Consider the following 19571-nt stretch of genomic DNA (forward strand, 5'->3'; position numbering starts at 1 on the left):
ACACAGAGAGGGAATTGACGGTTGAGATCGGGGTCCTCAGGAAGGTTGGTTGTCGCTGTGATGGGAGAATGGGCAGGTAGGAAATGTGGAGGGATGAGATCAAATGGGCCAAAGGGTCTTCTTCATCTGAATCTCTGGTGTGTGTGTTGGACGGGGAATTGTCTTGAGGTGGGTGGGGTGGAGGGGTGAGGCGGCGATTGGGGAGGGGTGATTTTCAGTAGTGGGAGGTGGGCGGGTCTAGTTATGAGGCGGGGCCTGTGGAACAATGGCGGACAGTGATTGACAGCAGACCAGGAGAAGGTCAACAATGAGCCCAGCCCGAGAGCACTGTGTCTGGGCCCCGAGATCAGCCAAACCCACACCTTCCTCTGAGCGAGTTCCACCCACCAGCCACTTGGCTGCTCTCTTGGGCAGGTGCACCCACCTCATCCGGGCCTCTGCCTCCCACCCCATTGCACCCTCCACCATGTCGCCAAGCTCCCAGGATGATCTCCCTGACCTGGCTTATCACATCCCCTCCTCAGCCCTGTGACCACCCCACCCTCCTCTCAGCACTTGCTGAAGCCTGACACACTGGGTAAGCGACATCCCACAGGGTTAGGGGGAGTGGCTGTGGGAGGGGTAGCAGGCTTCTTGCGGGGAGGGGGAAATAGCTTGAAAGGGGAATATTATGGGTTCAAGCACTCCCCAACAACAACAAATTACATTTATATAGCTCCTTTCATTTTGGGAGTACGTCCCAAGGTACTGAGAAGAAAGGGAAGGATCCAGAGGAGTAAGGGGAAAGACCCAATGAAGAACTGGAGTTGAGGGACACCTCACCACCATGAAGGTTGGACGTTGGGATATAGTGAAATGGCTGGCGTGGCTTCAAGGTGTTACCTAGTGCGATCCAGGTTTCAGTGAGGGAGAGGATGTCAATGTTTTTGTTGACAATGAGATCGTGTTCAATGAGGACTTTATTGGAGAGGGCTCCCCATCCCACCCCATATCCATACCTGGGTCATAGAGATATAGAAAGGGCAGGGCCCAGGGATTAAAAGATCTGTTGTGATTTAATAAACTGGTAGAACAGACTTGATGGGCTGAATAGCTTTCACCTGTTCCTGATTTCCTACATCCAGGGGTTCTGAGATCACTATTCAGGCTGACACTCCAGTACAGTGCTGGGGAGAGAGCGCAACATTGTTAGAGGCGTCGCCCTTTGGGCGAGATGTTTAACCGAGTTTCTGTCTGTTCAGGTGGATGTTAAAGATCCCACTGTCGGGGAAAGAGAAGGGAATTTTTCTGTCCCGGTGTCCTGGCTGACAATCCCCCAGAAAAAAAGGTCCATTCATGATGGTGAACAGCTTCCAAATTTGCCTTGAAATGTAGTCACTACAATTGAGAGTAATTACTTGGAAGCATTGTGTAATGTTTTGAAGTGATGAAAGTACAGGCTGGGATGTGAGTGCTGCTGAGATACTGTGTTGGTGAGATGGTTTTCCAGGTTGTGCCTGGTGATGAAAGGGTTAACAAAGTGAAACTTTATTCACTAATCAGCAAATCCATGACCACAGGAGATCATCAGAGGAGAAGGGAGAGGTTAGAAATAACTTTCCACAGAGGGTTATTCATGTGAAATGTCTCGAATTAGAGTGTGTGTGAAGCTGAGTCTGTAACACAGTTTAAAAACAAATTAGATAAATACTGGATGATAAATAATATTAAATAGAAAGAGTAGAGAATGGGATTAGAGTAGAGAGCTCTAGTGGGGGAGCGAGCACCAGCACAGACATGATGGGGAGAGAGCAGGGAATGGGATTAGAGTAGAGAGCTCCAGTGGGGGAGTGAGCACCAGCACAGACATGATGGGGAGAGAGCAGGGAATGGGATTAGAGTAGAGAGCTCCAGTGGGGGAGTGAGCACCAGCACAGACATGATGGGGAGAGAGCAGGGAATGGGATTAGAGTAGAGAGCTCCAGTGGGGGAGTGAGCACCAGCACAGACATGATGGGGAGAGAGCAGGGAATGGGATTAGAGTAGAGAGCTCCAGTGGGGGAGTGAGCACCAGCACAGACATGATGGGGAGAGAGCAGGGAATGGGATTAGAGTAGAGAGCTCCAGTGGGGGAGTGATCACCAGCACAGACACGATCAGGGTCTGAATGGCCTCTTTTTGTGCTGTAAACAAGTGTAATGCAGTCGTGCTTTCTGGAACATTCCGTAACAGTGGAGTTATTGGATACACACGTGGCTGTTACATTCTCCTCTGTAAATGCCAACCAGAGGAGCGTGACAGTTAATCTGCTTGACCTCGGGGGGAGAGGGAGAACTTGGATGTGACTCAGTGTTTACAAACATCTCAAAAGACCTCACAAGATATTGCTGCAAAGTGTGGTGACTGTGTGCTTTGTGGGTGAATGCAACAATCAATTTGTGTGCAGCAACATCCCATAAATAGCCATGACGTAAATGAATGATTTATCTGGGGGATTGTTGGCCAGGACACTGGGAGAGAGAAACTCCTTTCTCTTTTCCAAAAGTGCTGCAGGATCTTTAACGACCATCTAAACAAGGCAAAGATGGGAACTTGGTTAACTGTCTTATCCGAAAGTGCATTGCGGATTGGACTGTGAATTCCAACATGGGACTTGCACCCACAACCTGGTGACTTGGAGCAAGAGTATGGGGTGGGGGGGGGAAGGGGGTTGAGTCCGGCTGCCATGGAATAAACCCACCCCCCCCCCTTGCCCCCGGTTATATGTGGCTGTGAGACTGGCTGGGGTGTGGGCACAGAGGGAGGTGATGGTGGTTTGCAGTGAATATTGTTTTGTTCCAGGGGCCTGGAATTTAACTTGGAATCAGGAATGTGGCAACTCTTCAGTTTTTTCAGGGTCAGGTCGGGCCCCGAGGGGGAGGGAGTGATGGAGAGCGGCACCCCAGCTGGCAGAGATAGTGTCAGCCTCTGCTTGACACAGTGACTGACTCTTATGGGAGTGATTGAGGCTGTGTGTGTGCGTGTGTATCTCTCTCTCCGAGTCTCTACATATCTGTGTATGTCTCTGTATGTCTCTCTCAGTCTTTGTGAATGTCTCTCTCTCTGATTCTGTGTGTGTGTCTCTCTCTCTCTGCTTCTCTCCCTCTCTGTTTCTCTGTCTGTATGTGTATGTCTTTCTCTCTTTGTGAGTGTCTCTGTCTGTATCTCTGACTCTGTATGTGTGTGTCTCTCTGTGTCTGTGTGTATCTCTCTGTATCTCTGTGTATCTGTGTGTGTGTGTCTCTCTCTGTATCTCTGACTCTGTGTGTGTGTCTCTCTCTCGGTATCTCTGACTGTGTGTGTGTGTGTGTGTGTGTGCGTGTCTCTCTCTCTCTCTCTCTCTCTCTATCTCTGACTGTGTGTGTATGTCTCTCTGTATATCTGACTATGTGTATGTGTCTCTCTCACTCTCTTTCCACATTCCAGTGGTGTGCAGGCCCTGCCTCCTGAGATCTGGTGTGGCCACATATTAGTATGTTCTGAGGCTTGGTTTGGGCTGGAACAGGTCTCGAAGGAAAGAAAGTTTTAAACAACAACTTGCGTTTATATCACGCCTTTGTGTGGGCAGCATCTGCTTTTAAAGTGCTTTTAAAGTGTGTAAGGAATGGGAGAGAGGGAGCTGCTGTCAGCCCAGCTCGATCTATGTCAGCTCACACTCTTGCACTCTCACCACTAAGTCAGAAGATTGAGACATTAATTGCCTGAACGGTGATGTGTAAGATTCTTCCTACTCAGCTCCTGCTAATCCTGCAACCCAAAGCCTTAACGGATAAGGTGGTCCTAGCTGGACAAGCAGCGGGAAAGCTTGCCAGATAGTGTTCTCATGACGAGCTATGTAGTTCTAACTGGTGAAACTTCAGCAGTTACCCCAACGCACACTCTGGGGTCCCCAAACCTCAGCTCTTGCCAACCTGTGCCTACCTGCCTGTACCCTCCGTTCCTCTGGCTCCGGTCTGCTCCACATCCCCCGCCCCAACCGCCTTACCTTTGGTGGCCGGGCCTTCAGCCTCTCAGCCCCGAGGCTCTGGAACTCTATCCCCAAGTGCCTTCGCCGCCTCCTCCCTTTCCTCTTTCAAGGCCGGTCTCAAGACCTTTCTCTTTGACCGAGCCTTCAGCTCCCCTCTCGACTCTCTACCCCCTCCTCGCTCCCTCCCTTCCCTCCCCTCACCCTGACCATTTCCCCCCTGCTCGGGTCCTGACCCAACTGTACAGCGCCTTGGGACGTCCTCCCGACGTGAAAGGCGCTCTATAAATGGAATCGTGTTGTTGTTGTTGTAATACTCTCGGGAAATGGGAGAGAGTGCACATTTCATTCCAGAGACAGGAAAATTTCCATAAGTGACATATATATGTGGCACTCAGTCTGGTTTCTCTCTTGCCAGACACCATGATGGTTTTCTGTGAGTGTTAAATGCAAGGCTGATGAAACCAATAGTGAAAGAAAGTTCCTGACACTATAGTGAAGAAATACGATGCAGCTTGTGAATACTGCCCTGCAGTGTAGTGACTGTGTTACATTGGCTATCAGAAGCGAATGGAGCTAAGGGGAAGTTATCTCACAGCCCAGCTCATTGACGGGTGATGTGTGGCTTCCTCTGCATCTTCCAGATAAGCCTGCGTAAGTGATGGGGGGAGGAGGAGGCTGCTATGACTGCTCTCTTTCTGACCTTGTTAGGCAACAAACTTTAGTGTGTCTTAGCACTGAAAGAAAGTTTACTGTTTTACCCAATGAAGCCCTGTTTTAGTGCACGTTTCAAATAAATAACTATCTGTGCAATGATCTCAGGCCTTTCATGTCAGGGGAATGTCTCAAAGTGCTTCACCAGGGCCTTTCTCTAAAGTGTAGTGTGTATTTTCTGGGCGAATGCAGCTGCCAATTTTGAGCAGGTAATGGGATTAGAGAGCGCTAGTGGGAGAGTGAGCACCAGCACAGACCCGATGGGGAGAGAGCAGGGAATGGGATTAGAGAGCTCCAGTGGGGAAGCGAGTGATGTGCAAAATGGCTGTGACGTTTTACCTACAAATAGTTACACTTGTCAGTGTGAATGGTCTGGCTGTTTAACAGGATGAAAAGTAGTATAAAGTCACAGGTTGTGGGCTGCAATTATTAGGCTGTGAAGCCAGGTTAGGGGAGTGCTAAGATGAGTGAGACTTCTCCCTCCCCCACCGCAGATCTTACCCACTCTCCATGGAGAGGCTTTGGCAGCCATTCCAGAGATAACATTCCAGGTTTCCTGTATCCGGCCTCACTCGGGAAAGCAAAACAGAAATATTTTTTTAAATGGTTTTGTTCAACCAGGTATCAGATCTAAGCAGAAACCCATCACCATGATCATCCGACACACACGGAAACCCATCACTGTGATCAGCCGGGTATCTGACACACACAGAAACCCATTTCTATGATCCGCCGGGTGTTTGACATAGACAGAAACCCATCACAGTACTTAACAGTCTCCAAACATATATATAGGAACAGGAGCAGACCACTTCTGGATTCCCCCACCAGAGGAAATTTTTCTAACTACATTAAACCAGACTGAGAGTTCCACATATATATGCTATCTACACATGGAGATTTCTTTATTTCCAGAGATTATTAGGTACAGGTTGGTGAGAGAGAGTTTTGGAGTAACTGGTGTTTACTCAACTAAAATTCCTGGGACCAAGGACCCATCTGTGCCTGTTCAGGTTGATGTTAAACATACCGCAGCGCTACTTGAGAAGAGAAGGGAGTTTCTCTCGCCCCCATGTCCTGGCCAACAATCCCCCAGATAAAATCATTCAAACATGCTCAGCCATGCAGCTGTTTGTGGAATGTTGCTGTGTGAAAATTGTCTGCCGTATTCACCTACAAAATACAATCACTGCACTTTACAGTGAATCCTGTGAAGCACTTGGAGATGTCCTCCCAGCATGAAAGGTGCTGTATCAGATGCAAGGATTATTACTTGATGATAATGCAAGGTTGAAATATCTTGAAGCGTTTTAAGGCAAAATACTGTGCATTTTATTTGTATGCGTGGGGAGAGGGTATTGTGTGTGTGTGTTGTGGGGTTGTTGGTTCATGTGTTGGGTGTGTCTGTTTTGCCCACGTGCGCATGTTTGTGTGTTAGGGTGTATGTGTGTTGTGGGTATGTGTTGTGTGTGTGGTGGGGGGGGTGGTGTTGGGGTGGGGGTATGTGTGTGTTGGCTCTGGGTGTGTATGTGTATGTGTTGGGTGTGTGTGTGTTGAGTGGGGTGTATGTGTTGTGGTGTTGGGTGTGCACTGTGCGTGTGTGTGTTGGGGGGTATTGGGGATTGTGTGTTGGGGGGTTTGTGTGTTGGGGGGGTTGTGTGTTGGGGGGTTGTGCATTGGGGGGGTGTTGGTCTCCTCTGATCCTCCTGCTTTGTCCCATCAGATGGTACAAGTTGCACTCAAAGCCTGGGGAGAAAGAGAAGGAGCGTGGAGAGATTGAGGTCAGCATGCAGTTTGTTCGCAACCATCTGACGGCCAGCCTGCTGGACTTGTCCAGCAAAGAGAAGCCTCGCTCAGCCCTGGGCAAGATTAAGGACAAAATGAGGGGCAAGAAGAAACGCGACAGCCTGACCTCCGACACGGCCTCCGCCATTGTGCCGGCCAGTGCTGCAGTGCCCGGCGCCAGCGAGGAGGAGAGCAGCCGGGACCTCCCGAGCACCAAGTCCAAGTCCAGGGGCTTCTTCTTCAAGAGCAAAGTCCGCAAGAGCTCACTCACCATGTCCAACAGCTCGCTCAACTCAGAGCAGAGCGCTCGTTCCCTGGAGAGCCCAGGCCCAGGGAGCCCAGGCTCTCCTAGAGACACAAGTCCAACCAGCCCCAAAGACACAGCCCCCACTAAAGCCATGGCTGTCCTCAGCATCCAGCACTCCCCAGCCAGGAATCCAGGTGAGTGTGTGCGTGTCAGGAGCTCAGGTTAACGTCTCATCTGAAGTATGGCACCGCTGGCAATGCAGCGCTCCTCTTCCCCTGAACTGTGTTGGAGCGTCAGTCTGGACTGTGAGCGCAGAACTTGTAGGATCAAGTTTATTGAACATTGGGGTCTTTTCAGCTCATAATTTAGGCGAACACTAGATGGAAGGGTTGAGGGCTCGCTTCCTCAGTCCAGCCGTCTACTCTCTCCCTCAGTCCAGCCATTTACTCTCTCCTTCAATCCAGCCGTCTGCTTCCAGCCGTAAGCTCTCTCCCTCAGTCCAGCCATCTGCTCCCTCAGTCCAGCCATCTTCTCGCTCTCTCGCTCAGTCCAGTCATCTGTCAGTTCCTGAGAGATCTTCACCAATCTACTGTTCTAGGTCAAAGACTAATTCAAAGCAAAGGGATAAGAGTCAGGTGAGGATCAAGAGGTCAGATTGGCTTATTTTAGACAGAGAATAACAGAGAAGGTCACAGCTTGGAGACAGGCCATTCGGCCTAACCAGATGGTATAAGTTGCACTGTGTTGTGGGGGTGTTGGTACAGTACAGCTTGTACCATCAGGTTAACTCCATGCCGGAATTCACAGCCCAAACCCCTGCCTACCCTTCCTGTATCCTTCTTCCTCGTGTTTCTAGTGTCAAAGGATGAGGCTTGTTCAGTGCAAAGTGGAAAGAGTCAGACTACTCAGAGCAAAGGTCAGACTGGCTTTGTTTAGGGTTAATGAGTCAGCCTGGCTCAGTGGGCAGCCTTCGGTGAGGGTTAAAGATCAGTTGGTAACAGCTAAAATGGTTGTTGAAATCTTTACATCTTTGCCATCCAGTAATTGGAGTGTTTCCTGGATTTATCTCGACTAATGCCCTTGGCAGCCTCGCAGGTCAATTAATCGTGAGGATGGAATGTTGGATATAGAACATATTTCCGTTCAGAGGTTTCTGGTCAAAATAATCATGGGACTAAAGAACAACTTATATTAATATAGTGCCCCTCACGCAGGGTAGATCCCGGAGCACTTGAAAAACACCAACACAGCTGGCCACCAGCCCAGCATCACCCAGCAGCCTGCTCCACCTCCACCCAGCAGCCTGCTCCACCTCCACCCAGCAGCCTGCTCCACCTCCACCCAGCAGCCTGCTCCACCTCCACTTGGCCCCCGTCGGGGAGAGATTCACAGCCCACCACCCCTACCCAAACCCCAGCTCTAAGAATAATAAATGATAATCCTTGCATTTGATATACAATACAATTGCAAAATTATATTTGTATAGCGCCTTTCACACCGGGAGGATGTCCCAAGGTGTAGTCAGGAATTTGGAACCGAGCTGTGAGGGGGAGAGGAGTTGGGATCAGGAAGGGGTGGAGGGCAGGGAGGCTAGGAAGGTGGTCAAAGGCGCGGTCGAAGAGGAGAGTCTTGAGACGTGCCTTGAAGGAGGCAAGGGAGCTAGGCAAAGGGAATGTTGGACAAAGTTCCAAAGGGTGGGAGCGGAGAGCCTGAAGGCCCACCTGCTGATGGTGGAGCGGGCGGGGCAGGGGACGTGGAACAGCCTGGTAAGAGTTGGGAAAGCTGACAAGCAGGGAGTTGGCGAATTCAAGCCTAATTTTAATGAATGTGGGGATGAGGGTCTCAAAGGCTTGAGGGGAGAGGCAGTGTCGGAGCCGGGCGATGTTGCGGAGGTGGGGGAAGGCAGAACAGGTCATGGCATGGATTTGGGGTAGAAAGACAATTGAGCGTCAAATAAGACGCCAAGGTTCTGGACTGGCTTAGTAAGATGGATGGTGATGCTGCCAGTGCCTAAGGTGTGGAGGTGCTGATGGGAGCCAATCAGTGGGCCTTGGTCTTGTTGATGTTCAACTGTAGAAAGTTGGTTCTCATTCAGGACATCCTCCTGACGTGAAAGGCGCTTTATAAATGGAATCTTGTTGTTGTTGTTGTTGATGTCTGACAGACATTCTGTCAGGACAGCAGTGGTCCTGGAGTCAAGGGTGGAGGCAGAGAGATATAGCTGGGTGTCATCCGCATATATGTGGAAGTTGAGCCCATGACTGCGGATGATGTCACCAAGAGGGAACATGTACAATATTACGTCATTTAGACATCTTAAAGCGCTTCACAGAATATACAGTGAAGTGGATTGACTGTATTTTATGGGTGAACAGCGGCAGCACACGGCAGTGTCACACAAACAGTCATGCAGTGAGTGACTAGTTTTATTTGGGGGTTTATGGGCTAGGACTCCAGGAGAGAGAATGGTCCACTTGAACAGGTAGATGGGTCCTCGGTATAACGTCTTATCCAAAGGACCGCACCTCCGACAATGCAACCCCCACCACCACACCCCAGCACTTAAGCGCTCCGGGACGCTACCCCGTGTGAAGGTGTTATACAAATGCAAGTCGTTGTTGTATTGACTATACTATATGATTCCAAATCCCGACATGGAGTACTACCACTGAGCCAGGCTGATCCAAACAGTAAAGCCCTGTAAAGCACTTTGAGATGTCCTCATGACATGAAACGCACTGTGTCAGATATGAGGATTATTGTTATTGAGTTTGTTTATTCCGGCAGGTCAAGGCCAGTCCGCGCCGAAGACACTGACTCACAAGCGAGCCCTCAGCGACGAGCTAAGCCGGAGTGACCCTGCACTGGAGCACCAGAGCCTGGCCCCCAGGACCAGCCTCCTGTCAAGGTCCTCGCTCTGTGTCAACGGGAGCCATGTGTACAGTGAGGAACCCCTGCCAGCCCTGGCCTCGGGCCTCTTTCCCAACACTTCCATTCTCTCCCGCTCCCTCCAGAACATCACCAAGAAGCCCCCGGAGCCCACGTTGAAGCCAGCCTCGCCCCCCCCAGAGAAGCTGGCATACCCACGCTGGACAGGCACGGAGAGCAGGCCGGTCCTGCCGGTCATCACCGTGGACGCAGGGGGTTTGGCAGAAGGGTCGGGCGGGGGTTCGGGGAGGGGGGCCCGGCCTGTCCATGCTGCCATCCCCTTGGTCACCGCCACCTCCGAGGCTGGTCAGAGGCAGAGAGGCAACGTCAGCCCCGCCCTCCCACGGCTTTCACCCTCCGTCACTAGGAAGTCCGACCCCATCCAGACCGAGAAGACCAAGGTCGGCGGATGGTTCCAGAAGGACACCGGCAAAACGCTCAGGTTGGTGGTTGGGGGTGAAGGGTTGTGGGGAGGGTTCTGTATCTCCGCCCTGATCTCTGGCTGAGGTGAATTATGCCCTCTCTGATGAGATGGAAGTTCATGTAGTGTTATTGGTTCAGATGCTGAGTTGCGTTTCCCTGGCCTTTCCCCTTTCACGAGGGGGCGCGTCTCCTACCAGGTGTTCAAAGGTACAGGACCAATGGGTGCACTGAACCCCCTCCAGAGCTTGTCCAGAGCTATGTGGAAATGACTTCTCCCTCTTGGCACTGACAATGCAGCGCTCCCCGCAATTGGAGTATCAGCCTCGAATGCGAGCTCCTAGTGGAGTGAACCCACAACCTTTGACTCAGAGTAGAGAGTGCTGCCGACCGAGCCAGGCTGCCACCAGTGTCTCTCAGTGCTTTACAGCTGAACTGGTTGAGGGGTGATGTGATCGAGTGTAAAACAATGAGGGGAACTGACAGCTTAGCGAGTGGAGACTCTTCCCTCTGGTGGAGAATCACTAACAAGGGGCCGGAGTGTGGAACTTAGAGCCAGACCAGTGACAAGGAGGTTAGGAAACATCTCTTCACACAGAGGGGCTGAGAGTGGGCAACACTCACCCCAGGAGCCATGAAGACAGAATGGATCAGGAGGTTTAATGGGGAGATGGGGAGATACTTAGGGAGTTGAGGAATGTGGGGAAAAGGTACGGGAATTGGGATTGAAAGCTCTGCCCTGATCTGGCGGAGCAGACTCGATGGGCTGAATTGCCTCCATCTACGATCACCCGTCATCGCTGTGAAGCGCTTTGAGATGTTCATCCCTTGTGTGAAAGCTGCTGGATAAGTGCAGATTGTGAACGTGCTGAATACCGTGCATGGATTGTGGTGGGGAAGGGTTAACACAGAGGAGCCATCACTAACCCACGCCATAACCCACTGACCTGCGGCCACACACATAGTGACACACAATGACATGCGTTGTGTGTCTAATTGAGGCTTCCCTCTGGCCCTGTAAGGTGGGTGGACGGGTGTGGCCGGATGGGAACATGTTTTCTTGTGTGGCATTTGGCTGGGGCCATGACTAACGAGGACGACTGTTCTGTCTGTCCCTCCACAGCCTGGAAGTGTCTCCTACGGTAGAAACCAGTTCAGACGCCCCCTCACCCTCCCCTCACTCTCCACCGGATCCCCTCACCCCTCACTCTCCACTGCCCCCCACTCCCCCTTCTACCTCACCAGGTGGCAGGTTTAACATTAACCCCTTCACAGCCTCTCAGGATGGCATCTCGCCCTCTCCTAGGCCTCTGACAAACCCTTTCCTCAGCTCTTTACACACTAACCCCTTCTATGAGGACCTCCTAGCTAGTCACCTAATAAAGTCTCCTCCGTCCGCTCGCTCTTTCTCCAGTTTCTCCTTTGGCTCTCGAGTCCGGGGTGAATCTCTTCCCTCCCGAAGCTCCATCATTCCCGAGGGCCTCGATCCTTTGGCTCCAGGATACACCCGAACAGAGAGCTGGACGGAAGCTCAAGGGTCACCGCTAGTGATCCAGGAAGTATTTTTCACCGAAGCAGACCATGGTTCTGCCTCAGAGGGGGGATTAAATGCTGAATCCTGGGTCAAAAATGCCACTTCAGCAGCGCGACAGGAAGCGGAAGTGATTCAACAGGAACACAAAGTGATTCCAGAGGAACAGAAAATCAATCTTACGCGACAGGAACAGGAAGAGATTCCACAGGAACAGGAAGTGTTTCCAATAGAACAGGAAGTTGAAAGGAGACAATCAGTTCTATGGGAAAGCCGCCATGACGCAAATGCCATTGACCTTGCACCAGTCGGAGAAGAGAGAAATGGTCGGCAGCCAATTGAAAGCTCACCAGCGTCCAGACCAGAAGCCATCATTGTTAATGAGAATGGCGCGGTGCAGACTGAAAATGACAGTGTCAACATGGCGCTTGTTTTCCCTAACCTCGTCTCTTCATCCACTTCTCAAGTCGCCCTGGGTACAGGTGCGGGGCTGCCATCTGCAGGCAAAGGGGGTTTTACAGGGGGAGAAACTAGCCCTGAGGGGACTTGTGTCACCTCAGAGATGATGGAAGAAACCAGGGACATGGATTCTGATTGGCTCACTGTGAAACAGGAAGTGGGTGCGGTGGAGCAGGAAGTGGGTGGGGCGGAGCAGGAAGTGGGTGGGGCGGAGCAGGAAGTGGGTGCAGCGGAGCAGGAAGTGGGTGGGGTGGAGCAGGAAGTGGGTGCGGAGGAGGAGGAAGTGGGTGCGGTAGGGCAGGAAGTGGGTGCACAGGAACAGGAAGTGGCTCCTGTGGAGCAGGAAGTGGCTCCTGTGGAGCAGGAAGCAGTGGAGTTGATGTCCACTCCTCCGCCTCCTATACACCCCCGGCTGCTTGTGGTTGCCCCGATAGGAGGAAATGCCAGCTCGGGGGGTGCGGCAGTAGCAGCCAGTAGCCGTAGTGATGAGGGTGACAGGTTATCCGATAAATGGGCTTCCCCCAGACTCCAGGTAATTACTGTGGACGAGCAGAATCCTGGGATTGATGTTGATCCATCCAGAGGTGGCCTCGCGGAGTTGGGCTGTAACAAGCACTATAAGACCTGCACTTTGATCCCCTCAGGGAAGGGATCGGACCTGTGGATCCAGGATTGGAATCCAGACTCTCTGCACGGCTCCCATCAATCCCTCTCTCCTGGCCTCGGTTCCACGGCCCACGAGCCACAGCTGATCAGAGGAGAATGCAGCCCGGGAGTGAACTGTGTGGGTTTGTGGGGGCCGGTGAGAGGCCCCTCCAGCTCGCTTGTGTACACCAGCCCAGCCTCAGAGCTGCCTTTTATAACTGGAGTGGAAGAACAGAGTGACCAGGTGACCGCGAGCCACAAAGAACTCTCCAGAACCTCAAGGGCCAGGACAATGAGTAGAGACTGTCGAGGGAGAGGGCTAGCAGGGCAAGAGGGTGACATCTTGGCTCTGCCTGCCTGGGGGCAGGTGCCACCTGGCATGGCTGGGAGAGGGGAGGCTGAAGATATGCTGGAGGGAGCTCAGGAAAAGGAACCCTCAGCTGTCCGACCCCAGCCTGAGCCTTCAAGCCACTGCAGTAAGGACCCGAGAGCAAAAAATGGCCAGGAAGGAACCTGCAATGCACCGGCGGCAAAGTCAACCATCGTGGAGGAGACATCTTTTGCCGTTGACCACAGAGAGATCCACCAACAAAGGATGAGCTTCCATAATGTTCCGGAACCCAGCGCCACCCCATGCGCCATGCAGAGCCAAGAGCCTCCCCAGGGCCCCTGGCCTCTTACCATCTCCACCCCTCACCCCGCGGCTCTCACTAACACCAGAGTAACCAACCTTCCTTCTCCCATCCTCTGCCCCCTGGGTGTTGCTGCCCCCTCGGCAGAGCCCGTCTGCCTCTCATCACCGCTGCTGTCCACTGGCTGGAAAATGTCTGCCGTCACGGTTTTGCCCCAGGAGACACAGCCGGCTAGCGGACTCTCCCCACAGCGGATAACCAGGTGAGCATTAAGCATGTGGTTGGGGGGTGGGGAGTTACAATGTAACGCCAGGACCTATGCAACACCAAAATGTTTCCTCTTCCTGGTGGGTTAGAGGCACAGTAATGCTCCCTCTACACTATCCTTCCACACTCCTAGGTCAGTAACAGCACGGGTTAGAGACAGAGTAAAGCTCCCTCTACACTGTACTTCCACACTCCCAGGTCAGTAACAGCACAGGTTGGACTTAAACTCTGCACTTATCCAGCGTTTTTCATGTTGGGAGACAAGTGCTTTAGACAGACTGAGTCAGTCTGACTGACAGGAGTGAAGCAAAGGGGTTTGGAAGAGAGTTCCTGAGAGAGGGACTAAAATGGCCAAATGTTTGCCCACCTATGGTGGGGTGGCTCAGCTGGGGAAGATGAGGCTGGTCAGAGTTGACAGAATGGAGGAATTGAGTTGGGTCACAGGAGGTTGCAGAGGTAGGGGTGGGGGCGCTGTGGAGGACTTGGGCTGCAGAGTTCTGAATAGTCTGGAGTGGAGGTTCGAGTTGCAGAGGTCGGAGAAGAGTTGGTGACAAAGGCACGAGTGAGGATCTGAGCTATGTGTGTTGGGGTGAGGGCCTGGGGTGTGTGTGTTGGGGTGAGGGCCTGGGCTGTGTGTGTTGGGGTGAGGGCCTGGGTTGTGTGTGTTGGGGTGAGGGCCTGGGCTGTGTGTGTTGGGGTGAGGTTGTGGGCTGTGGTGTTGGGGTGAGAGTCTGGGCTGTGTCTGTAGGGGTGAGGGTCTGGGCTGTGTGTGTTAGGGTGAAAGTCTGGGCTGTGTGTGTTGGGGTGAGGATGTGGGCTGTGGTGTTGGGGTGAGAGTGTGGGCTGTGCTAGGTTGAGGGGTTGGGCTATGTTGAGGGTGAGGTAGTGGCAGAGGCCGGTGATGTTGTGGAGATGGAGGAGAGTGGACTTGATCACAGTCCAAGGTTTGAAGGAGAAGTGAGGGTCAAACAAAATACTCACACACTCCTTGAGGTAGAGCGAGCGACACACAGAATAAGATCCCCACACATTGACTCAGCCGCTTGCCTCTGGTTCAGAAAGTTTAAGCCCCACACCAGGACTCTGAGATTACAGTCTAGGCTGGTGTTTCTGTGCAGCACTGTGGGGAAAGAGAGCCACAATGTCTTTGAGCTATTTTGCCGCTGGACCCAATGTAAGGGTTGTTATTAAACGCTGCAGAATTGTGGAGAATTCTTCAATCGTGGCTCAATTCACAAGCCATCTTTTCAGTTCTTCAAAAGAATTATGAATTTTCTGCAGTTCTATATCATAAGACAATGGCCTTCAGGCTGAGACCAGGAGGAATTTCAAGCTTGTGTGCGTCTATGGCTGACAGTGCCCAGGGGTGCGAGTGTGTTACTTGTCTGGGAATGTCTGGGGGACATTTGTGTCTGTATGTTCGAGAGGGAGCATGGAATAATTAAATTGCACCTGTGAAAATGTGTGAAAATCAAAGTCCATTTTGGAGGCGAGGGCTGTTGTGGAGAGAAATCACAGGGAGCCCCTCAGGACAGCCCGGCCCACACCACGACCAGTTTCCATCAGGCAAAGCCTCTTGGGCTCTCGGCCTGAAGGGATTGAGACTGGATTGTCAATGCTTAATGCTTCACTGATACCTCTCTGAACAGATTACAAACAAAACCCAAACGCTCCGGTCCAGTGTTGGGGGAGCTCTGCATCCTCAGTGACACCTTCCTTAACATGAGACGTTAAATCCACCATCTAAACCCTTTCTCCCACCGTGAGTGAGTGATGGCCAAGAGAGAGTAACAGGGAGGTGGACTCCAGTGAATGTAGAGTCGAGGAGACGGCAATCAGTCTCACTCCAATGTAGCCTCAGCTACTTCTCCCTCCTCCCCAACCCAACTCAGACCCCACCCCATTCACTCTGCCTTCATTGTCTCTATTATAACACTGGGCTGTCACCAGCCCGGTGTGGAGGTGCAATTGAGCCAAGTTTTCTCTGCAGCCCCCTTATCACCTGGGCACAAGCTGGTAAGAGCCAAAGCTTGGGGACCAGAATGTGCATTGGGATAACTGCTGGAGTCTAACCAGCTGAAAGCACATATCTTGAGCACTGTCTGGCAAGCTTTCCCATTGCTTGTTGAGCTAGAACCACTCTACCCATTAGGGCTTGCAAGAATAACAGGAGCTGAGTGGGAGGATTCCCTGCCCCCAGTGACTGGTCCACTCTTCCAAATCCTTATGATGATCCAGGCTGGGCTGTCATCAGCAGTGCCCTGGAATACTGCGTACCCACCTGGCAGGAACCCAACTAGAGACCGACACTGAGGGTGGGCTCGATTCAGACATTCCATTGCCAGGTACTTCAACTTGGAGCCATCTTAACTACAAAGAGAGCCCGCCTACACCCCACTGTCATTTACTGTAATCGTAATCTGTGTGTGTGTGTGTGTGTGTGTTAATCTGTATGTGTGAGGCAGTGTTTCTCCGAGTCTATGTGAGTCCCAGCATCTTGGGACGTCCTCCCGATGTGAAAGGCGCTATATCAAAGCAATTTATTGTTGTTGTACCTCTGTGAGTCTCTGTAAATTTGTGTGAGTCTGTGTGAGTATGTGTGCCCGCGCATGAGTGTGAGGTGCTGGATTCTGTACAAATGCAGTCTCTGGCTCTCTCTCTCTGCAGTCCTCACCTGGTGAAGCCTCTGGACTCGGCTGTGCCGGACAGTGCTGTGCGCTGGCCGCTGTGGCCAGGGATCGGGAGCACGCTAAGCAGCGGCCTGGAGAGGCTGCGGACGGCCACCAGCAGCAGCATTGCCCCCGTCCGCCCCGCCAACCCCCTGCCTAAGGGCCCCGAGGGAGAGAAGGTAAGCCACCGCACAGAACCCCACACTGGCCCCGCCCCACACACTGGCCCCACCCCACACACTGGCCCAGCCCCACACCCTGCCCCCGCCCCACCCTGCCCCCGCCCCACCCTGGCCCCACCCCACACAATGGTCCTCCCACTGCCCCCCCACCCACTGCCCCCCCCACCCACTGCCCCCTCCCTGCACTGGCCCCCCACGCTGCCCCTCCCCCACGCTGCCCCTCCCCCCACGCTGCCCCTCCCCCCACGCTGCCCCTCCCCCCACGCTGCCCCTCCCCCCACGCTGCCCCTCCACACTGCCTCCCCCACACTGCCTCCCACCACACTGCCACCGCCCCCACACTGCACCCCCCACGCTGCACCCCGGACATGTTGATAGGGGTTTAGGAGGTCAAAGTGTTAGGGAGAATGGGAGAATCAAGGCGTAGAGGGCTTTGAAGGTGAGGATCAGGATCTTGAACTATAGCCTCTGTGTGATGTCGAGCTGGACGAGGATGGGGGTGATAAGGTCGTGGAGTTGGTCCGGGAGAGGACACGGGCTGCAGAGTTCTGGATGATCTGCAGCCTGTGGAGTGAGGAATTGGGGGGGCCGACAAGCAGGGAGTTGGCATAGTTGAGCCGGGATGTGATGAATGCAGGGATGAGGGTCTCGGCGGCCTGGGATGATAGACAATGGCAGAACCAGGCAATGTTGTAGATGTGGGGAAAGACACACCCACTGATGCCCCACGCTGACCCCCACACCGACCACACGCTGACCACACACTGGCTGACGTGTCCATTCCCCCACATCCTGGAGACGCTAACAACATGTGTCATAAGCTGTGAGCGCAGAGTCCCCGACGTGGGGGCTCAATCACACCTCCCTCTGAGCTGCAGGCGAGTGGCTGACTGAAAGACAGAACTCTGTGAATAATGCAGGGGACCGCATTCAGCCATTGAACGAGTGAAGGTCCCCCCAGGCTCTGTGTTTCTCACTTCTGTCTTGCTCCGGTCTGGTTGTGCTGTGATTTCCTGTAGGGACAGTCATTGGGAGCTCGTGTTCGTCATACTGATGGCTAAACCCTTCCCCCCCATCCCCCACCGATCCTTTATTAATTACCATTTCCAGCTCCTCACCTCTTACACTGTACACCTAGCGTTAATATCCCCCTCAGGAGGGTCTGGGATCAAGCCCCACGTCAGGGCACTCTGAACTCACAGTTCATATTGGTTAGGCCACAATTGAAGTACTGCGTTTAACCTGTGCTGTCACTGACCTGGGAGTGTGGACAGACATTGTAGAGGGAGGTTTACTCTGTCTCTAACCCAGACCTGGGTGTGTGGACAGACAGCGTAGAGGGACATGTTTTGTGTGAGATTACAAATTAATTATATCCCACCTACACATGGAGATTTCAGAGATATATATTGGAGTGTAATGTTCACTCTCTCCCTGGAGGAACACATCCTGCTTACCTAATTCTGGAAAGTATTAGGTGCAGTTTGGCAAAAGCCAAGGCTTGGGGACCCCAGAGTGTGCGTTGGGGTAACCAGCTAAAACCCCATAGCTTGCCAGTGAGAGCAAGGTCTGATTTTGTATCAAGAGAGGCAGGCAGGCTGTGTGGAGGGAGCTATGAGAGTTAGATTCCGAATCTCTCTTTGACATTTCTCCTGGTCTCCCACATCAGGAATCGGAGCCAGAGGACTCCGCTGCGCTCTATTACCACCTGACCCACGATGAGCTGATCCGGAAGATCCTGGATCAGGATTCGGAGCTGCGGAGTAGGCGGGAGCAGTTGCGGGACCTGGAGAATTACATTGACCATCTGCTGGTCCAGATCATGGAGACATCCCCTGCCATCCTACAGGTCCCCGCCGGCAAATCCAAGACAGCCAAAAGATGAGCCGTCAGCCCGGGTGCCTGTCTCTGTTTACACTAATAAAACGCAGGGATTTGCAACGAAAAAGTGTGGAGGAGATTCCCAGCGACTTGTTCTTTTATAATCTAAGTGGGCCTGTGTTTGGGAATGATGAATCTCCCTCATTGGCTGGAACACAGGGACAGGAAACACAGAGTTGTGTTTCCACGTGTGTCAGACACCGGCTGATCACAGTGATGGGTTTCCGTGGATGGCAGATACCCGGCTGATCACGGTGATGGGTTTTTGTGTGTGTCAGACACCTGGGTGACCCCAAAAAAGTTAGGAATGAGAAGAGGCAAAAAATTGTCTTAAGAACACATCCTTCAGATGAGATGTTAAACTGAGGCCCCCTCTGTGCCTCCTCAGGTGGATTTTATAGATCCTGCGACATGTCAGAATAGAGAAGGGAGTTTCTCTCTCCCAGTGTCCTGGCCGACAATCCCTTGGTTAAGTTGCTCGCTCGCTTCATGGCTGTTTGCAGGGGGAGGGCCTTGCTCTGCACAAAATGCCTGCCGCGCTTGCCTCACTCAAAAGCATTTCCATGCAAATTGCTTTGAGACATTTATTGGGTGCTAACTCATGCTTTATATTATTGTTATTTATGGGGTGGGGTGGGGGGGAGTGAGATGTGCTGTGAAGCTCTCCTCCCCCCACTTTCCAAAATTGCTCTCCGGTGGTGTCACTGGGGCGCCTCAGGAATGCCGAGAAACATCTCCCGATACTCCATGTTCACAATAAACATGTAATAAACCAGACCGTGCACTGCCTGTGTGTTTGTGTGCAGCTTTGTTACAACAATCAGCTCCATCATATTCACACTTTTTTTTCACGTCTAGAAGATATTTTTGTTTCAACCACAGCTTCTGGCAGTGCGTTCCACACTCACCACCCAGTTCCTCAAAACTCCCTCTTGGATCTGTGTGTGTACATTAGTGACTGAGGGATCTAAAAGATAATTAGGAGGAACTACTACACATAGAGGGCAGTAAGATTGTGGAATTCGCTGCCTGAAGTGGGGGTTGAATCAGATAGTGTAGATGGATTCAGGAGGAAGCTTGACCTTCACATGAGGGAGATAGGAGTATAATACAATACAAAATTACATCTGTACAGCACCTTTCACATCGAGAGGACGTCCCAAGGCGCTGAAGAGTGCGAGATTTGGATCCGAGCGGAGGGATGTTGGGATCAGGGAGGGTGGAAGGTA

General features: G+C 52.4%; 1 protein-coding gene across 1 annotated transcript; it reads left to right on the forward strand.

The window, feature by feature from the left end:
- The first annotated feature begins 1414 nt into the window (after positions 1 to 1414).
- On the forward strand, positions 1415 to 18571 carry LOC103188529. Its single transcript, XM_042337843.1, has 6 exons — positions 1415 to 1584; positions 6420 to 6922; positions 9516 to 10098; positions 11200 to 13605; positions 16278 to 16458; positions 18131 to 18571. Exons 1-6 carry the CDS (start codon positions 1478 to 1480, stop codon positions 18344 to 18346), a joined length of 3996 nt encoding a protein of 1331 aa, XP_042193777.1. The 5' UTR covers positions 1415 to 1477; the 3' UTR covers positions 18347 to 18571.
- The last annotated feature ends 1000 nt before the right edge of the window (positions 18572 to 19571 follow it).

The sequence above is a fragment of the Callorhinchus milii genome, unplaced genomic scaffold, assembly GCF_018977255.1.
Source record: "Callorhinchus milii isolate IMCB2004 unplaced genomic scaffold, IMCB_Cmil_1.0 Scaffold1, whole genome shotgun sequence".
NCBI lineage: Eukaryota > Metazoa > Chordata > Chondrichthyes > Chimaeriformes > Callorhinchidae > Callorhinchus > Callorhinchus milii.